The 14,686-nt window shown below is 50.7% G+C and overlaps 4 protein-coding genes across 4 annotated transcripts; 1 reads left to right on the forward strand and 3 right to left on the reverse strand.

Moving 5' to 3' along the window:
- Positions 1-1,160: 1,160 nt before the first annotated feature.
- Positions 1,161-4,609, forward strand: NEUTE1DRAFT_145006 (uncharacterized protein; the record flags this gene model as incomplete). Its single annotated transcript, XM_009850877.1, has 2 exons — positions 1,161-1,401; positions 1,562-4,609. The coding sequence occupies one exon, from the start codon at positions 1,623-1,625 to the stop codon at positions 4,569-4,571; it is 2,949 nt and encodes a 982-aa protein (XP_009849179.1).
- A 380-nt stretch (positions 4,610-4,989) lies between these two features.
- Positions 4,990-6,262, reverse strand: NEUTE1DRAFT_116289 (uncharacterized protein; the record flags this gene model as incomplete). The annotated part of the gene is made up of 1 exon (XM_009850878.1): positions 4,990-6,262. The coding sequence occupies one exon, from the start codon at positions 5,925-5,927 to the stop codon at positions 5,589-5,591; it is 339 nt and encodes a 112-aa protein (XP_009849180.1).
- A 210-nt stretch (positions 6,263-6,472) lies between these two features.
- NEUTE1DRAFT_120798 (uncharacterized protein) lies at positions 6,473-8,030 on the reverse strand (the record flags this gene model as incomplete). The annotated part of the gene is made up of 2 exons (XM_009850879.1): positions 6,473-6,733; positions 7,013-8,030. The coding sequence occupies 2 exons, from the start codon at positions 8,018-8,020 to the stop codon at positions 6,473-6,475; spliced, it is 1,269 nt and encodes a 422-aa protein (XP_009849181.1).
- Positions 8,031-10,370: 2,340 nt separating this feature from the next.
- On the reverse strand, positions 10,371-12,349 carry NEUTE1DRAFT_128403 (uncharacterized protein; the record flags this gene model as incomplete). Its single annotated transcript, XM_009850880.1, has 5 exons — positions 10,371-11,127; positions 11,213-11,329; positions 11,411-11,685; positions 11,784-11,879; positions 12,013-12,349. The coding sequence occupies 5 exons, from the start codon at positions 12,247-12,249 to the stop codon at positions 10,371-10,373; spliced, it is 1,482 nt and encodes a 493-aa protein (XP_009849182.1).
- Between the last annotated feature and the right edge of the window lie 2,337 nt (positions 12,350-14,686).

A 14,686-nucleotide genomic window follows, 5' to 3' on the forward strand; every position in this document is an offset into this window, starting at 1 on the left:
CCCCCCCCCCCCCCCCCCCCCCCCGGCGCTCCCCGGATGCCACGGGGTTGCTCCACCAAGACTAACATCGTGGGAACTGGGAATAAGAGAACCCACAGTGAACGTCAGCGTTCCAAACCGGTTCTTGAATTTTGTTTTGGGACCCTCCCTCTCATCGAGATTCGAGATGGTCCTTGTGTCGTCGCCGGTGTCTGTCGGCCCGTCTCCCTCCTCAGCTCAACACTATGCAGAGCAGCAGGAGATTGCTTGGCTCGACTGACTTTCTGGCCACAATGCCACACACCTCCACTGTACACATGCAAACAGTTGTTGGATACGCCGAAAGGGTCCAAATCTGTGTGAACATTACCTTGCGTAGTGTACACTACACAGTATGTCCAGTGTATTGGCGTATAAATGCAATGGTGCAAGGGTACTGCTGCCGTCAGCCATCCAGACGCTCGAGAGCCACGGAAGAGGCTTCGGATTTGAGTAACTGTCGGGCCATATCTTGAATATGCTGTGACAAAGGCGGGCGGCAATGCCATCTCTGTTTGGCTCAAAGGACAAGAAAGGGGTCCACCCCATCAGCCCCTGGCCATGTCCAAAAGAAGTCAATGTTTGGGGTGTTGGGGTCTCCAATGTCCCCCTCGTTTTTACTGTGTACATACCTCTCCGCTACTACGTAAGCCCCTCTCCAAGATGATCATCCCCAGATACTAGTGTACCCCCCCCCCCCTCCTCCCTCCCCCGGTTTCTCATCTTGTGTCCTTTGTTTCCGTCCAACAGATTGGCTGACTTTCCAAACCTCTTGATGCCGAATCCCGTCTCCCCTCTCACACAGTCTGCAAAAGTCAGACCTTGTTGCAAGTCTACCTCCTGCTGCCAAGCCGTCGTGGAGCTCGTGGCCGCCATGGCTGCAACAATGTTTGGTTCCGTGAGCGGATCGTCTTCTTGATCTCCGTGTGCCGCTTCCGAGTTTGGTAAGCGGATGTAGGCACCGGGGACAACAAGACTGCACGTCCCATGCACAAGTCCCCTCACTGTGAGGAGCGAGGACTGTTGCCCTTGGCATGGGATTGAAACCGGGGAGCGGTTGAAGGAATGGATGAACTTATTAAAACCCACCATGATTCCCCATCGTGTGTGTGTCCATCGTGTGCTTTCTCTCTCTTGGTTCAGTTTCCAGTCTCATATTCTCTTCTGGCTGTTCTTCCCCTACTTGGCTTTTCACGTTCCTACACTACCTACATAGTGTGGTGGCACCGCGCAACCATCCCACCCTGACAACAACCTCTTTCTCCAAATCAGTTCGTGACTGAAACTTGGAAACACGGGTGCCCTGTGTTTACTAATTAGTCCATCGTCATCGTCATCATTTGACGTCCAATCCGTAGCATTGGCCACTTCCGTCTTTGTCGTGTAAGTGCCCCGCCATCCGGATCAGTGCCGCATACCTGCCTTTTTTCCTAGACTGCCGTCATACATGGCAGTCAGTGCGTTACATTGCATTCTTCTCCCTCTACCTACTCTCTTTTCCTTTTTAGTTCTGAAACTGACAATAAACTAACTATCGCTTCAGCTACCTTTAAGCCAAGAAATGCCACTTCAGTTCCAACCCTCATAACACTGCAGTATTCGCCATGTCGTTGACTTCCGCTTCCACTCCCACTTACCGTGCTGGTTGGGCCAAGGCCTCCTCTCTGGCTTCTGGCGCCGCTGTAGTTCGCCACCACCATCATCAACAACAGCAAACACGAGGCTTTCGCTTCGGTCGTACGTGGTCATCCTACCTCGACCCCGAGTACACTCAAGATGTCTGCCATCGCCAACGCAGAATTCGCTACAAATACTTCCAGACCTTGAACCGCCGACTCTCGTGGGAGCAGCACCCCTTGGCCGAGAATGCCAAGTCGACCATCAAGCGCATGTCCAAGGACTATTGGTACCCCGTTGAGCAGGAAAACGCAGGGCGGCGACATCTCGACGAGGAAATTGCTGCCAACACCATCAACAACCCAACCGGCATCCGACCAGGTCAAAACATCGAAGATGCAGAGCGTGCACCCCTGGAGGACTTGCTGTTCGGAGACGCCAAGACACAGATCAAGACAAAGGCAGAGGCGCCTCTTGAGAAGTCAAAGCGCAGTCGGGGCAACAAGAACAAGTCCAAGTCGGTGAAGGCGGACTCTGAATACGTGATTGACCCCATCACCAACCGCAAGGTCCTCAAATCGGCCACATTCGGCCTCGATAGCAAGGCTCCGCTATCCAGTCCCTATACATCTCAGTTTACCAACCTCAACCCTCCAGAGCTAGACACCTCCAAACCCATTTTCTATGACGGCCCTCCTCCAGAGGCGGAGCTCAAGGTCTATAGCCAGGTCAAGGTCGACGACGCCCCATGGAACCCCATTGACCCAGCATCTGCCCCGTCTCTTTCAGATGTGCTCCTCAAGGACACACCTGCCCCTGACCTGCTCAACGCCCTGTCGTCGGATCAAGCTAAAGTGTCTTGGCACCCTAACGCGGGAATTGCCGCGACCACAGCCGTGCCGCCTTTGGGTTCCCAACCGCAACCGGTAGCTAATGAGGTATCCGAGGCCATCAACAAGCAAGAAGCGACATATGAGGACCTCAACAAGTACGGACCTGTCAAGGCACACGAACCTGATGGCAAGTACAAGGACACTCCTGAAGTGCCTGCCGACGAAACAGAATTGGGCAAGTATGGCGCAGTTCGCAGCCATGAACCCGATGGCAAGTACAAGCAGGCCTCGGAGGAGACTGTCGACAAGGCGGAGCTTGGCCAATACGGCGCCGTCCGCGCCCACGAGCCCGATGGCAAGTACAAGGAGCAAAAGGAATTTACCAACACTCAAGAATACGACCCTGCTGAATTGGCCGAATACGATTCCGTCCGGGTTCACGAGCCTGACGGGAAATATAAGAAGGAAAAGGGAGTCAACAACTACGATGAATACGACCCCGCCGAACTAGCTGAATACGGTTCCGTCCGGGCTCACGAGCCTGACGGCATGTACAAGAAGGAAAAGGCAGTCAACAACTACGACGAATATGATCCCGCGGAGCTGGCCGAGTACGATGCAGTCCGTGTTCACGAGCCGGACGGCATGTACAAGAAAGAAAAGGGAATCAACAACTACGACGAATATGATCCAGCCGAACTAGCCCAGTATGACGCAGTTCGTGTTTATGAGCCGGACGGCATGTACAAGGAGCAGAAGTCATTCAGCAACACTCAAGAATACGACCCTGCCGAACTAGCCCAGTATGACGCAGTTCGCGCCCACGAGCCCGATGGCATGTACAAGAAGGAGAAGGAGTTCGTCAATTACTCCGAGTATGATCCTGCCGAGCTGGCCGGCTATGGTGCCTTCCGCGCCCACGAACCTGATGGCATGTACAAAAAGGAGAAGGAATATACCAACTACTCCGAGTACGAAGATCTAGATGCGTACGGTAAACCATTCCTCAGCCATGAGCCCGATGGGAAGTACGCTGCGGAGATGGCGCGCGCTGAGCCTAGGTCAGAACCTTCGGTACTAAAGGAGCTCCGCGAGCGCCAGCAGCCTGCCATTGGTGCGGGACTGGAAGGAGATGCAGTCGACGCGGCCAAGCTTTCCGAGGAACTGTCTCAGTATGGTGCATTCAGAAGCCATGAGCCCGATGGCAAGTACGCCGCTTCTGCTCAAGGGCAGAGGCAGGCCCACGCCGCAGAGGAAGACACTCTCAGCGAAGAGAACCCCTTGGAAGCCTTCACCTACGAAGATGCCCAGACCACCAAATCGTCTGCGGTCTCGAAGCCACAACCCGTTGAGCCCACCACCACCAACCCAACCGTCTACAAAATCCTCGCTTTTAACCCCGACACTCAATTCGTCGAAGAAGCTGAGACCACCTCCAGCATTCTCCCCTCCAACTCCAACACCCCTACCTCTCCCGCCGACGTGCTAACCCGCCTCACCAACATCTCCAAGTTTCTCCCACACTTTGCCCGCATCGAGTCTCAAGGGTTTGAGATCGTAGCCGGCTCCGGGGACGTTCTTGTTTTCCGCAAGGTCCGGGAAGGCGTCACTTCCCCTCTTCAATCCCAGACCGTTCATGAGCCCACCGCCGCGAGACAAGCGGTTGCGCAGGCGGATGGTACCCTCGCAACAAGCAGCGGCGGCGGCCCCATCAACCCCGTTGACATGACGGGCGGAAGCCTGAGCGGCGGGAAGAGAGATTACCACGTTGCTACGGGCCGGTTTGCTAGTCCGACGGGATTTGTGAACTATAACTTGCCTAGCTCTACTACTGCGGCCAGTGCCAGTCAGAGTCAGAGTCCGTCCTCTGCGAGTGAAAAGGTTCATTATGAACAGGCTGCTGCTGAGACCCAGCAGCAGCAGGAACAGAAGCAGCAGAAGCAGGAGGAGGAGGTGGGGCAGCAGCAGAGAAAGAAGGCAAGCCTTACCAAGCGCGCAGTAATGGGCGCCGCCTGGATTGCCGGGGGGGCCTACTCGGTTGGTGTAGTGAAGGATTTCTTCAAGACTGGTGGTGTGGATGGAAAGGGATCGAAGGGTCTCTAAGTTCTTTTTACTTTTTTCCTTTTCTTTTTCTTTTTGTTGGAGTAAATGATCATGACACGACATGAGTGGCGTTTTCTTTTAGGGGAATCTGATGGAGGGAGGGCAGGGCGTATACACACGACTGACGGAGGGAAAGTCTTCAACTTGCATGCGAAGGGATCGGTTTCTTTATTTTGGCATTTCCTTACCGATTCTCTTTCTGAGCACTGCTTTTAGCAGTGGTTTATGCCTCTTTTCGCAGCGGGCAACTTTATTAACATCATCATCATCATTATAGATGGGGTCACTGGATACCCATAGATGAATTAAGATCATGGATGGCGGATCATGCTTACTACACATACTTGATGTAGAATAGTCACTCGTTCATAAGTGGACAATGGAATCAAGATGTAAATTAACTGCAATACATTTCGCGGGCCTTTGGAAGGTGATGAATTGTAGCGAATGTTGAATCATACAATAACTATACAGACAGGCGCCTGCTAAGGTAACACCGTTTAGAGCTCGTGATAGTAGTACAAAGTACGTCATTTCATGACCCCCACCCCCCGTTTTCCCGTCCCCTCCTCAACTCGCCATTCGGGTTCGTCCGTGTGACTAGTGCCTCCCAACTTCTGTCGCCATTTTGTAGGGTGAAGAAAAGAAAAAAAAATTTGAAAAGAGAAAAAAAAAAGGAATAAGGTACGGTCAATGGCATATGTTAACCGATTCCGATTCATCCCGCGCCAACATGCTGAATCCAATGCCATTTCCATTCCACGAACTTCCGTTGCGTTGTGTCTTGTTGTGTCGTGCTGTACTGTGACGCGTGCCGAGAACTTGGATCATCATGTCTTGTATGTTGTCCAATGTCGATGCTGATATCACCAAAGAGAGACAGACAGTATGTCAGTCTGTCATCCTGGGATCGATCATTTCCCCTCAATCGTGACGGATTCCGTTTTCCACCCCCAATCACCTTCAATCATCATCACCATCTTCATCAATCACCACCGTCCTCAATTTCTCTCGGTCTCAATACCCATGTCCCCCCTCAGTAAACCCCTCCTCCCCAACCTTCCTCACGCTCCCGCCTGTTGATCCGCTCCTCAGCTGCATTTCATGCTTGTACTGTTCCTGCGACCAGCTCTGTCGGCGGTCGAGCTTGGGTTGCCATGTCGAAGTGTGGTTCATGGCTCTTTGGGCGTAGGCGTCTGAGGAGGAGGAGGAGGTTGAGCTTTGCGAGTGCGATTTGCTTCTGGTGGTGACGGGGGAGGTAGAAGACGTGGATGACTTGGTTAGGGTTTCGGTGAGGTCGGAGTAGGGGGCGGAGGTGATGATGCTGGAAGGAGCGGCGGTTTTTGTTGAAGACATGTTGTTTGTAGGTTTTCCTGGGGTGTTGTTGTGTTGTTGTTGTTAGGTTGGTTGGTTGGTTGGTTGCTTCTGATGTGGTAGAGGTGGTTTGAGGTGTGTTGATGATCGTTGTGTGTTGTACAAGGTTGGTTGGTGGTGAAAGTTGAGGTTTTTGGTGTGGTGTTATTTGGAGGTAGTCAGAGAGAAGGTCGATTCTCGGTGTTCGTTGTATAAGTTGGGTATCAAGAAATGGCAGGAAAAAGAACTATCGTCGCTATCCAATGTTTTCGCTTCAACGTCGCAGTTGCAGTTTACAGTAACATCCAGATTGGAATGTGGAAGGAGGGGGAAAGGGAACACAGCCGGATGCGACACACACTCACCTAATTTATCTTCTTCGTTTGAAAACACAGGAATGGTCTGACGTAGACAGCTGTTGCTTTCGAAGGCTAAATAAAGTTGGAAAGCCACACAAGTGGTGGTCGATCAATTCTGGCTTCCTCACCTCATTGTGCATCTCTACTCGCCACTAGTTTGCCAACAAAAACCCAATGAATTGACAGCAATCATGTCATTGCACAATTGGGTGGTGATACAAATGAGGGGAGTTTCTCAACTGAAGCCGTAAGTTGTATCACGTTACGTAACGTAGCCGGAGGACTGTGACTTATCGGTCCACTCACTGTAAGGCTGTCGATTATGGCCCCACCCTTCCCGCCTTCGGCCCCTAAAAGATCATCTAGGGGTCCCCTTTCAATGGTGGCTTCAGTGGAACTGGCGACCCTAACAGCGGAGTTCGGTGACGTTTTTGTTGTGTGTTTGTCACACTCATTTTTATCACAAACCGTCCTCACTGATATCATTGTTGACGAATAACGATGCTATAACTTCCTGTAATTGGCGAATGAATACGAGCAGCACGTAACAAGCACCACGCTGGGTTGTCCTTTTAAGACGTTGAAATCGAGATCCGACAAACCCATGGCCCCGACGCCGATGACGATTCCCGGTCCCTTTCCCGGTCAACCTCACGATGTCTGATCATGATTGCAATCACGGAACGACCCCTCAAACTCCTCGCGCTCGCCCTTCCACCTTTCAATGACCCTGAAAGTATTGCGTGATGCCATCCGTTCCCAATTTTCCCGTGGGCTACCCAGTCTAAGCGGCACGATTTCCTCCGACTCGGGGATTTCCGGAAGAGCCTTTTCTGAAATAGCCCTCGAATACCGTGAAAGCGTCTTCTTCGGCTCCCGAATTAACACGGCTACCCCGGGGTCATTAATCTTCTCCCCAAACGACTCTCGGATAGATCCTGTCGCTCTGAGCGATGGATCCATCTGACCACATCCATGCCCTTTTCCTTCCCTCTCCGTGACCAAGAAGCTTGATATCCGCGAGACCCAGTTGGGTCGGATCGGCGAGTCTCCGATGCCCTGACCGTCGAGTTCGACTGGAGGAGGGTCACGGTACGTCCAGGTCACGACGGCTGTCTGTCCTTTGTCCACATCGCGTCCATTACCCCGAGAAATTACTTGGTATCCCAGCCCTGCCCCGGCGGCGAGGCGATCGCTGGGAAGCAGCGACGTTCGGCTGTCTGAGCGCTTGATTTGGAAGGTGAAATGGGCCCTACCTCTTCGCGAAAAGGCAAACAGGGAGAAGGAGGGCCATAGTCGGGGAACACTTCTACCGGCTCTGCGTCGCCGGCTGATCAGGATGTAATACAGAACCCACATGATGACAGCGACGGACAGGCTGAGCAGCGGAATCAGGCTTATGCTGGTTCCGTGGTTGAGGGACGCGGTATTATGAGTGCTTGATACTGCGCTGCTGGACGTGGAAGACGGGGGTACGATGGCCGTGGGGAGGCCGGAGATCTTGGTGGTCCATGACTCTTGAGTTAATACCGATGGGTTAAATGAGGTAGGGCTTGGTGGAGGTCTACTATCTGTAAGCAAAACCTCTGGAGAGTCTCTACGAGCCACTGTCGGGAGTGTTTCAATGGCTCGGCGAGTGCTTGTTGTCATTGTTGGATACTGAGGGTTCATAAACGATGAGCTTGCGGTCGTTGGATATTGAAGGATGAAGGACAATGAATTTGCGGAAGCGGCCATGTTGAGTTCGCTGCTGGTCAAGTTGACAACTGCCCGGCCCTGCGTGGTAGTTTACGAATCAAGTGTTTCGTCGTTAAGTCCTGGTTGTTATGTCACTCGTTTATCGATATTGCATCTGCTCTTGTGAAGGCGAAGAACGGAAAAAAGTGTCCTTCGAGGTGTCGATATAAGGAGGCTCAAGTGAGTAGAAAGATAAAGATTCTGGGCGAGCTGAACATGGCGCCAGGCACCTGGGACTCCGTAAGACCACGGAGTATTGTTGCAATGGATGTTACGGCGGAACTCGATCATGGTGTATTGGGTGAGTGATGGACTTCCATCTATCGAAGCGTATGGTGTTGTTGTCTCCTCATCTTTGCTTCAGATATGAGTGAGCAAGGCTGTGGCACCGCTTACTACACTCAGACTTCAAACCCCCAATGACATGACCTAGGAGGCGCAAGTGGCCCCCAACCACGCACTTTGCAGTCTTACACGGCGCCGGTCAGCCTTGAATCTTGGCAGGGGCATCGAGGCACAAGCATCATTCCACATGTTCTAAACCATGTGTTTTGTGATCTACGCCGCAAGGAGGAAGTTCATGGAGAATTGGTCCTGACAGGCAGACGCATTTTTCAGGCGAGGCGAAGTCAGCTGTCGCGGTGCATTACTTAAGTATGCCGCACGATTCGAGAGAAACGACGTCTTCTTGACCATTACCACTGACCAACTATTCGCTATATCAAGAGCCGAGCTCGCGCAGCATACATGATGAAAAGAACGTTTAGCAGAGGGTTCGGAGAGATTTGGAAAGCTTGAAGTTTTGAAAAACTGCTTTGTTCTTGCCCAAAACAACGAAATTGGTCCCCAACTTGAAGGTTCGCTATTTATAATGATCCACAATTACCTTCAAAAGGACGTCAAACATGAGACCGTCACCTGTATTTCATTCAGGGCGAAGTACAGCGTGTCTGCCGATCATCACTGACATTTCAAGTTTTGTTCCGTGCATCCCAAAGCTTAAAATATGATATAGGGGATGGGGAAAATCCGGGGACGCCCAAGAGTTTGAGCACTACCTATGAGGCACCCGGAAGAATGAAGAATCTCCGATATATATTCATCAAATATGGGCCATTGCGAAACAAGTGCTCCTCACGATATACAACAGGAAGGACTAGGGTGAGCATAGGAGGAGAGAAGAGGGTGGTGCCAGCCTCCCATGTCCAACTAGAACATAGAGATCAACATATATCTACCTATGCGCATATGGGTTTGACTATTTCAATTCTTGCTTAACTGCGACAAGATTCATTCTATTCATAACAAATAATAGATATCAACAGACTGACACTTTAAGTCGAAATACATTTACAACCAGAGCTCGACTTCGTTCATGTAACCCAGTACCATTGCTCAGCCTTTGAATGAAACCACCTACTGAACACTGGAAAATACACTAACTAAAGAAAGAAAGAAGAAAAGGAGGTGTTTTGCAAAGATGAGAGAGATTACACGCCACCAAGGATTATACGATGGTTAAACTACGAGGAACTACGAGTGCTCATGCCACCAAAGTGATAAATCCCTTCCATGAATTGTTAAGGGCTTGACAGAACCGTCCTCAGTGTGAATAAGAAGTGAAAGAAGTGAGATAGATACTTACATGCTTGTAGAAGCTGAAACTTTCAGACACGATTCCCATCTTTCTGAAGGTATAGCGCGTCTTCCTTCCGCGACAAGTGACACTTGCCGAAATAAGGTACACTTATTCATGTCAACGACTTCTTAAAATGCCACAACTGCATTCAGTTTCAGCTTATCTGAACAGCAACCCTGGAAAGAGCTACCATTTGAGTCTGGGAAGGCACGACACACAACCGTAGAACTCACTTCTAACTCATGGAGTCAGCCAGACCAAAAGGGAGAACACAAGGATTGCGTGAAGACAAGGAAGTGTTTCGCTAAGGAAGCTCGACGAAGGTGCGGCAGAGCTGTTTCTTAGGTGTCGTTGAATGGCAGCCTGTCTGTCTTTGTAATGCTTTTCTCGTTAGGTGCAGTGAGAGGTGAAGTATAGGTAACTGGAAGGGAAACGGACGGATTTATCTGATCAAAGGAAATCACTTTTGAAATATGACTTGTTGATGTCCCATTCAAACCATCTCCCTCATACAAAGGATCAATTCTCACCAAACATAGAGGAACTCACGTTTACCTGTAGGCCCTGTGCCATGTTACCAGAAAAACATGCTTTGGTGTCCTTTTTCATTACCTGTCCTTCGACTTCTCATTATGATATATGTACAATACACACCTTGAATATATACAATTCGCCTCGACAAGCGCAGCTGGTGTCCGTATGCCTCAGTTATTACGCTGCGGAATTGTAGCGGTCGGTCTTGACTCCATGTACCGAACCAGCATCACTCTGTCCATGCGCACAACAACCCTTGAGGTTTGTCGTGCTATCCACGTCCTCCTCACGGTACAGCGCAGACACAGAAGTCGTATCGCTATTCGCTTTGATCGAATCTGCCGAGGTTGTCGTAACGTTATAGTTTGTCATTATTGTCATCGTCGTCGTCGTTGTTGTTGTTGTTGAGGTTTTCATTTCAAATGACGGCCTGCTATCAGTCGATGTCCTCCCAGCCGCCAGAGGAAAAGGAGAATTCAAAAACTGTTGGTATCGTCCCCTCCCGCTCACTGGTATCTCGCTTAGCGCAGCATCCCCAACCGCCGCCGTCGTCGTTGTTGTTGTTAGCCCTGGGCCGGATTGCTGCTGCTGTCCACCAGTATCGGGGACTTCGATCCATGAGAGACGCTGCCCAAACGCGTTGCGACATGGTCTTCTGCCTACCGTCAGTGGGGGGTCGCTACTGGTGGCAGTTGGCTCGCCTGTGGCGCCTTGTTCACCGCTGCTGTTGTTGCTGGCGCGCGGGTCGAGGAAGCCAGGGAAGAAGCGGACGATGAGAGGCTTCAGGGTCATGACGCAGGCGATGACGATGGCAGTATGGACTTCAATTGCGGTCCAATAGGTGAGTTTGCCGGTGCTGAAGGTGATATCATGAACAGCTGTGTATTGGGAAGCGTAGAGATAGAAGACGCGGACGAGTGAGACGATGCAGATACTGTAGGGTAGGGAAAGATTGTGTGGTGAGTACATGATGTCTCCAGGCGACATGAGTGCGTGGTGATTGGAATGCTTATACTTACACAAAGCCCACGGCGAAGATGCCAACAACGAAAACCTTTTGTCGCGCGGGTAACTTCAAAGGACCGACGATTGGGATGGGCAGAAGAAAGATGAGAAAATCCGTGGTGATTGTCAAACTGGGGAAGCCAAAAGGCAAGAAATGTTAGCTTATCAGTTTGAGGAGTCTGGACTAGTTTAAGGTCAAGAATCAGCCTAACCCTGTGCAGCTCCAGTACCACTGGTTTGTATGACAAGTTGGTTTGGGTAATCCAACGCCCCAAGGTTGAGCCGGATCCCAGAAATCTCGCAGTGGTACACAAGCTGTGCAGATTACTATAATCGTGTAGACACTGGTAATACAAACAATGACGAGGACAGCATATGTAGCCCTCCGTGCCGATTCCACGGTGAAGATGGTGAGATATAACAGGCAGATGGAGATTTTGGTCATCGCCAGCGAAAGGAAATAAGTCAAGGAGGAAGCCCAGAATCCCTATCATGAAGATTATAACATCTAGGTCAGTGTGATCCACTGACAATGCGGCGGCAATGAGTAACTGAGTGATATGGGGTTAGGACAACTACACTTACCGCCATTAAAAACACGTAATTGGCCTCATAATCGACGTTCCATATGTGTTTGCCCATGCCATGTGCGATTTCTGTGAGTTCGTTAGGCTTTGCGATCTTGATATCATATTAGAGAGTGTTTGACAGACCAATGCTTTGGCTGCTGGACATTGCCGCTGCCATCATCTGTCGACATATGTCAGAACGCAGGTAAGAAAGTTGTTGGCAAAATCTTTAGCCTCTAACCAACCAGAGAAAACAGAATGCACCAATCCGATGCCCCAAGCCCGTTAACAGCCCTGGACCGCGCCCAAAACCTCAGGGCGACAAAAATGACAGCAATAGACCATGTCGTCCAGATTGCTCCAAGCATAGAAGGGCCATAATCTTCATTCACACGGTATCCGCGGGGTGGTGGCGTCGCCGTGTTCTCCTCTTCAGACCTGTACAGCACATAGGCCTCAGAACTGTACCTGCTCCCATGCATGCCGGGGACGACGGGTGCATCGAGGAAAAGAGACTCTGTAACAGCTGTAGGTAAGGGCGAAGGATACACGCCTCTCGCCACGGTCACCCTTACAGGTCGGTGGAAGGGTCGAACTCGAGGTTTGTATTAAAGGGGTACCCTACCCTGCCCCTGAAACCTGGCTTCACCCCGGCAGCGATCTCTGTATGTGGCCGAGGCAATCCCAAGATCAGAGGGTGGGGCGAGCAAATGGTGTTATCTTGGGCCTGACGAGATGACGATGATGTATTGGCTTGCTAGCGGGCGAGCGTCCAGTGTTCCCGATTAGGAGAGCACACGAACCGGAATTTGGTCCGCTCAATGTGGTTGATCTGATCGAGGTTATCACAAATGGAAAACTGGGCCTCGAGGGATCGGTAGCGTTTGTAGGTGTGTTATTGCTGAGGTAAAGCGAGAATGCTGAATGCTGACCGCCTTTCTGAAATTGGTTTTCCGCGGAGTTGTGGTATGATAACTGCCTCTTCCGGTCAAGGTAACAATAAACCTGGCACGTTGTGAGTTCTACATAATAGGGTCACCGGTGGTCGACAAACAAATGTGACTGAATCAAGAGGGTCATCAGGCTTTGCTATTGAGATGACCAGAACTCTCGGATGAGGACAATCCCGGTTGGTGGTCTCGACCTACAAGTGTGAGAAAGGTCGAGTCCGGGCGACTAACTATGGGATTCCATCATTTGTTAGTTGTATTGCTGTACCTAATTTCTCCCCCGGGATGAGATTATCATTACAAGATGACAGAGTAGAATCTCTGGGACTCTCACCTTGCTCAGGGAATTTTGCCTGACAAGCTCCCTCGGCCAAGCGGATGATGCTACACTGCTTGTGGGCAGCTGACGACGACGTCTAATCCGACCTGGCCGTATTCGGAGTCGTTGAAACGAGATCGGTTCCAGCCAGACGGTACGCGATGGGTCCAATTGGGCTGGTTTGGTTGGGCATAAGTGCCGGGCCGCTGGGTCCCAGTGACTGCCGAGAGTATAGTGTCTTTCAGTCTTTGGAACTGTCTGAAGACCACGCCTTCTGGTGTCCTTGGTTGATTCTGCGCAAAGTAAAATAATTGAAGGGCACAAATACAGCCGGGTAAAACTTGGGACTGCTCGAGGTGAACAGGGCAAAGAGTGGTATTAGTGTAGATGAAGTAGTGGGAGATCAAGGAGGAGAAGAGATCATCATCTGATTTCCGCAGGGCCATGGCAAATAGTGCAGGATAGAACACAGTGTCGTGGATGATATAAGAACGTGCACGGCTAGTTGAACGGTTGTGGTCAATAACGCGGAGCTAGTGTGCACTGGGACCTTGCCAGGATCGACACAGGCTGGCTCGTCGTGAACAAAATAGTTGAGACCTTTGACATTATACCTTGGGTGTACTCCTACTACGTATCCAAGCGTCTCTGTAACACCTCTGGTCTTAAGTTCTAAGTAATTTCGAAATGAAAACATACAAATAGGACTCTAGCCGCTGTCTTTTCAAATTATTATAATCCCTTCCACAATCTTACAACAGCCGTTTCTTCCATCTTGACGAGCGGTAGTGGACTGGTTTACCTAGCCTGTTGGTTGGTCTCACTTATTTTGTCTCCGACGAGGCTGGATATCTGACATATCCTCCTCGAAACCCCCAGGCCTGATGCCAGCGTGAAAACGGAGATTGCCTTGAGAGGAACATCACGTCGTCCTGGTCTCCAATAAATGAAGGGCTCTCAGTGGCTGGGCGGACTAGACATGAATTGTTGCGCACAGGGGATCCCCGCGGATATACAATTAACCCAGCCCTGAGGGGAAAACAACGAGTAGCTAGGTTTGCTTGCATCGTAATGAGAACCTCGCTCACCTTCGTTTGCTCCATTGTGGAATCCCATAGACTCAATCCGAGTCAGACTCAGACTTGGACATTGTCTATGGGATGGAGATAGCACGCTGATGAAGAGCGGCGAGCTGAGCAGTAAAGTGGTTTGATGATAAGATCGTGCCAAGATAAAAACAAAAGGGGGGGAGGGTTTCTTTTGATGAGCCTGTCTTCACTCATCGTGCCGCCAGATGACTGGACCGAGATCGACTTTTCTGGTCATCCCCCCACCACACTACCCACGGAGAAAAGTCCGTAGTGTCCTGTCAAAATTTGATCAAAGTCGTTTCACCGCCTGTTGTGACGACGTCTCGACGTTCACAAGAGAGCCATAGCTTCGAAATGAGCTTCTCGAAGAGGACCATCGAGGTTGCGAGTGTTTTTTTTATATTTTTGCTCGACTTGGTGGAGTAAGACCGCAGATCCACTGCGCTATCGGAGGGTTGATTCGGCATGTTGTCGGTTATAATAAGGGATCTCGAACATAACTTAATGGGGTGAGTGTGATGGCTTCTCGGTAACACAGTCTCCCGCGTCCATGCTCATT

This window comes from Neurospora tetrasperma, assembly GCF_000213175.1.
Source record: "Neurospora tetrasperma FGSC 2508 unplaced genomic scaffold NEUTE1scaffold_2, whole genome shotgun sequence".
NCBI lineage: Eukaryota > Fungi > Ascomycota > Sordariomycetes > Sordariales > Sordariaceae > Neurospora > Neurospora tetrasperma.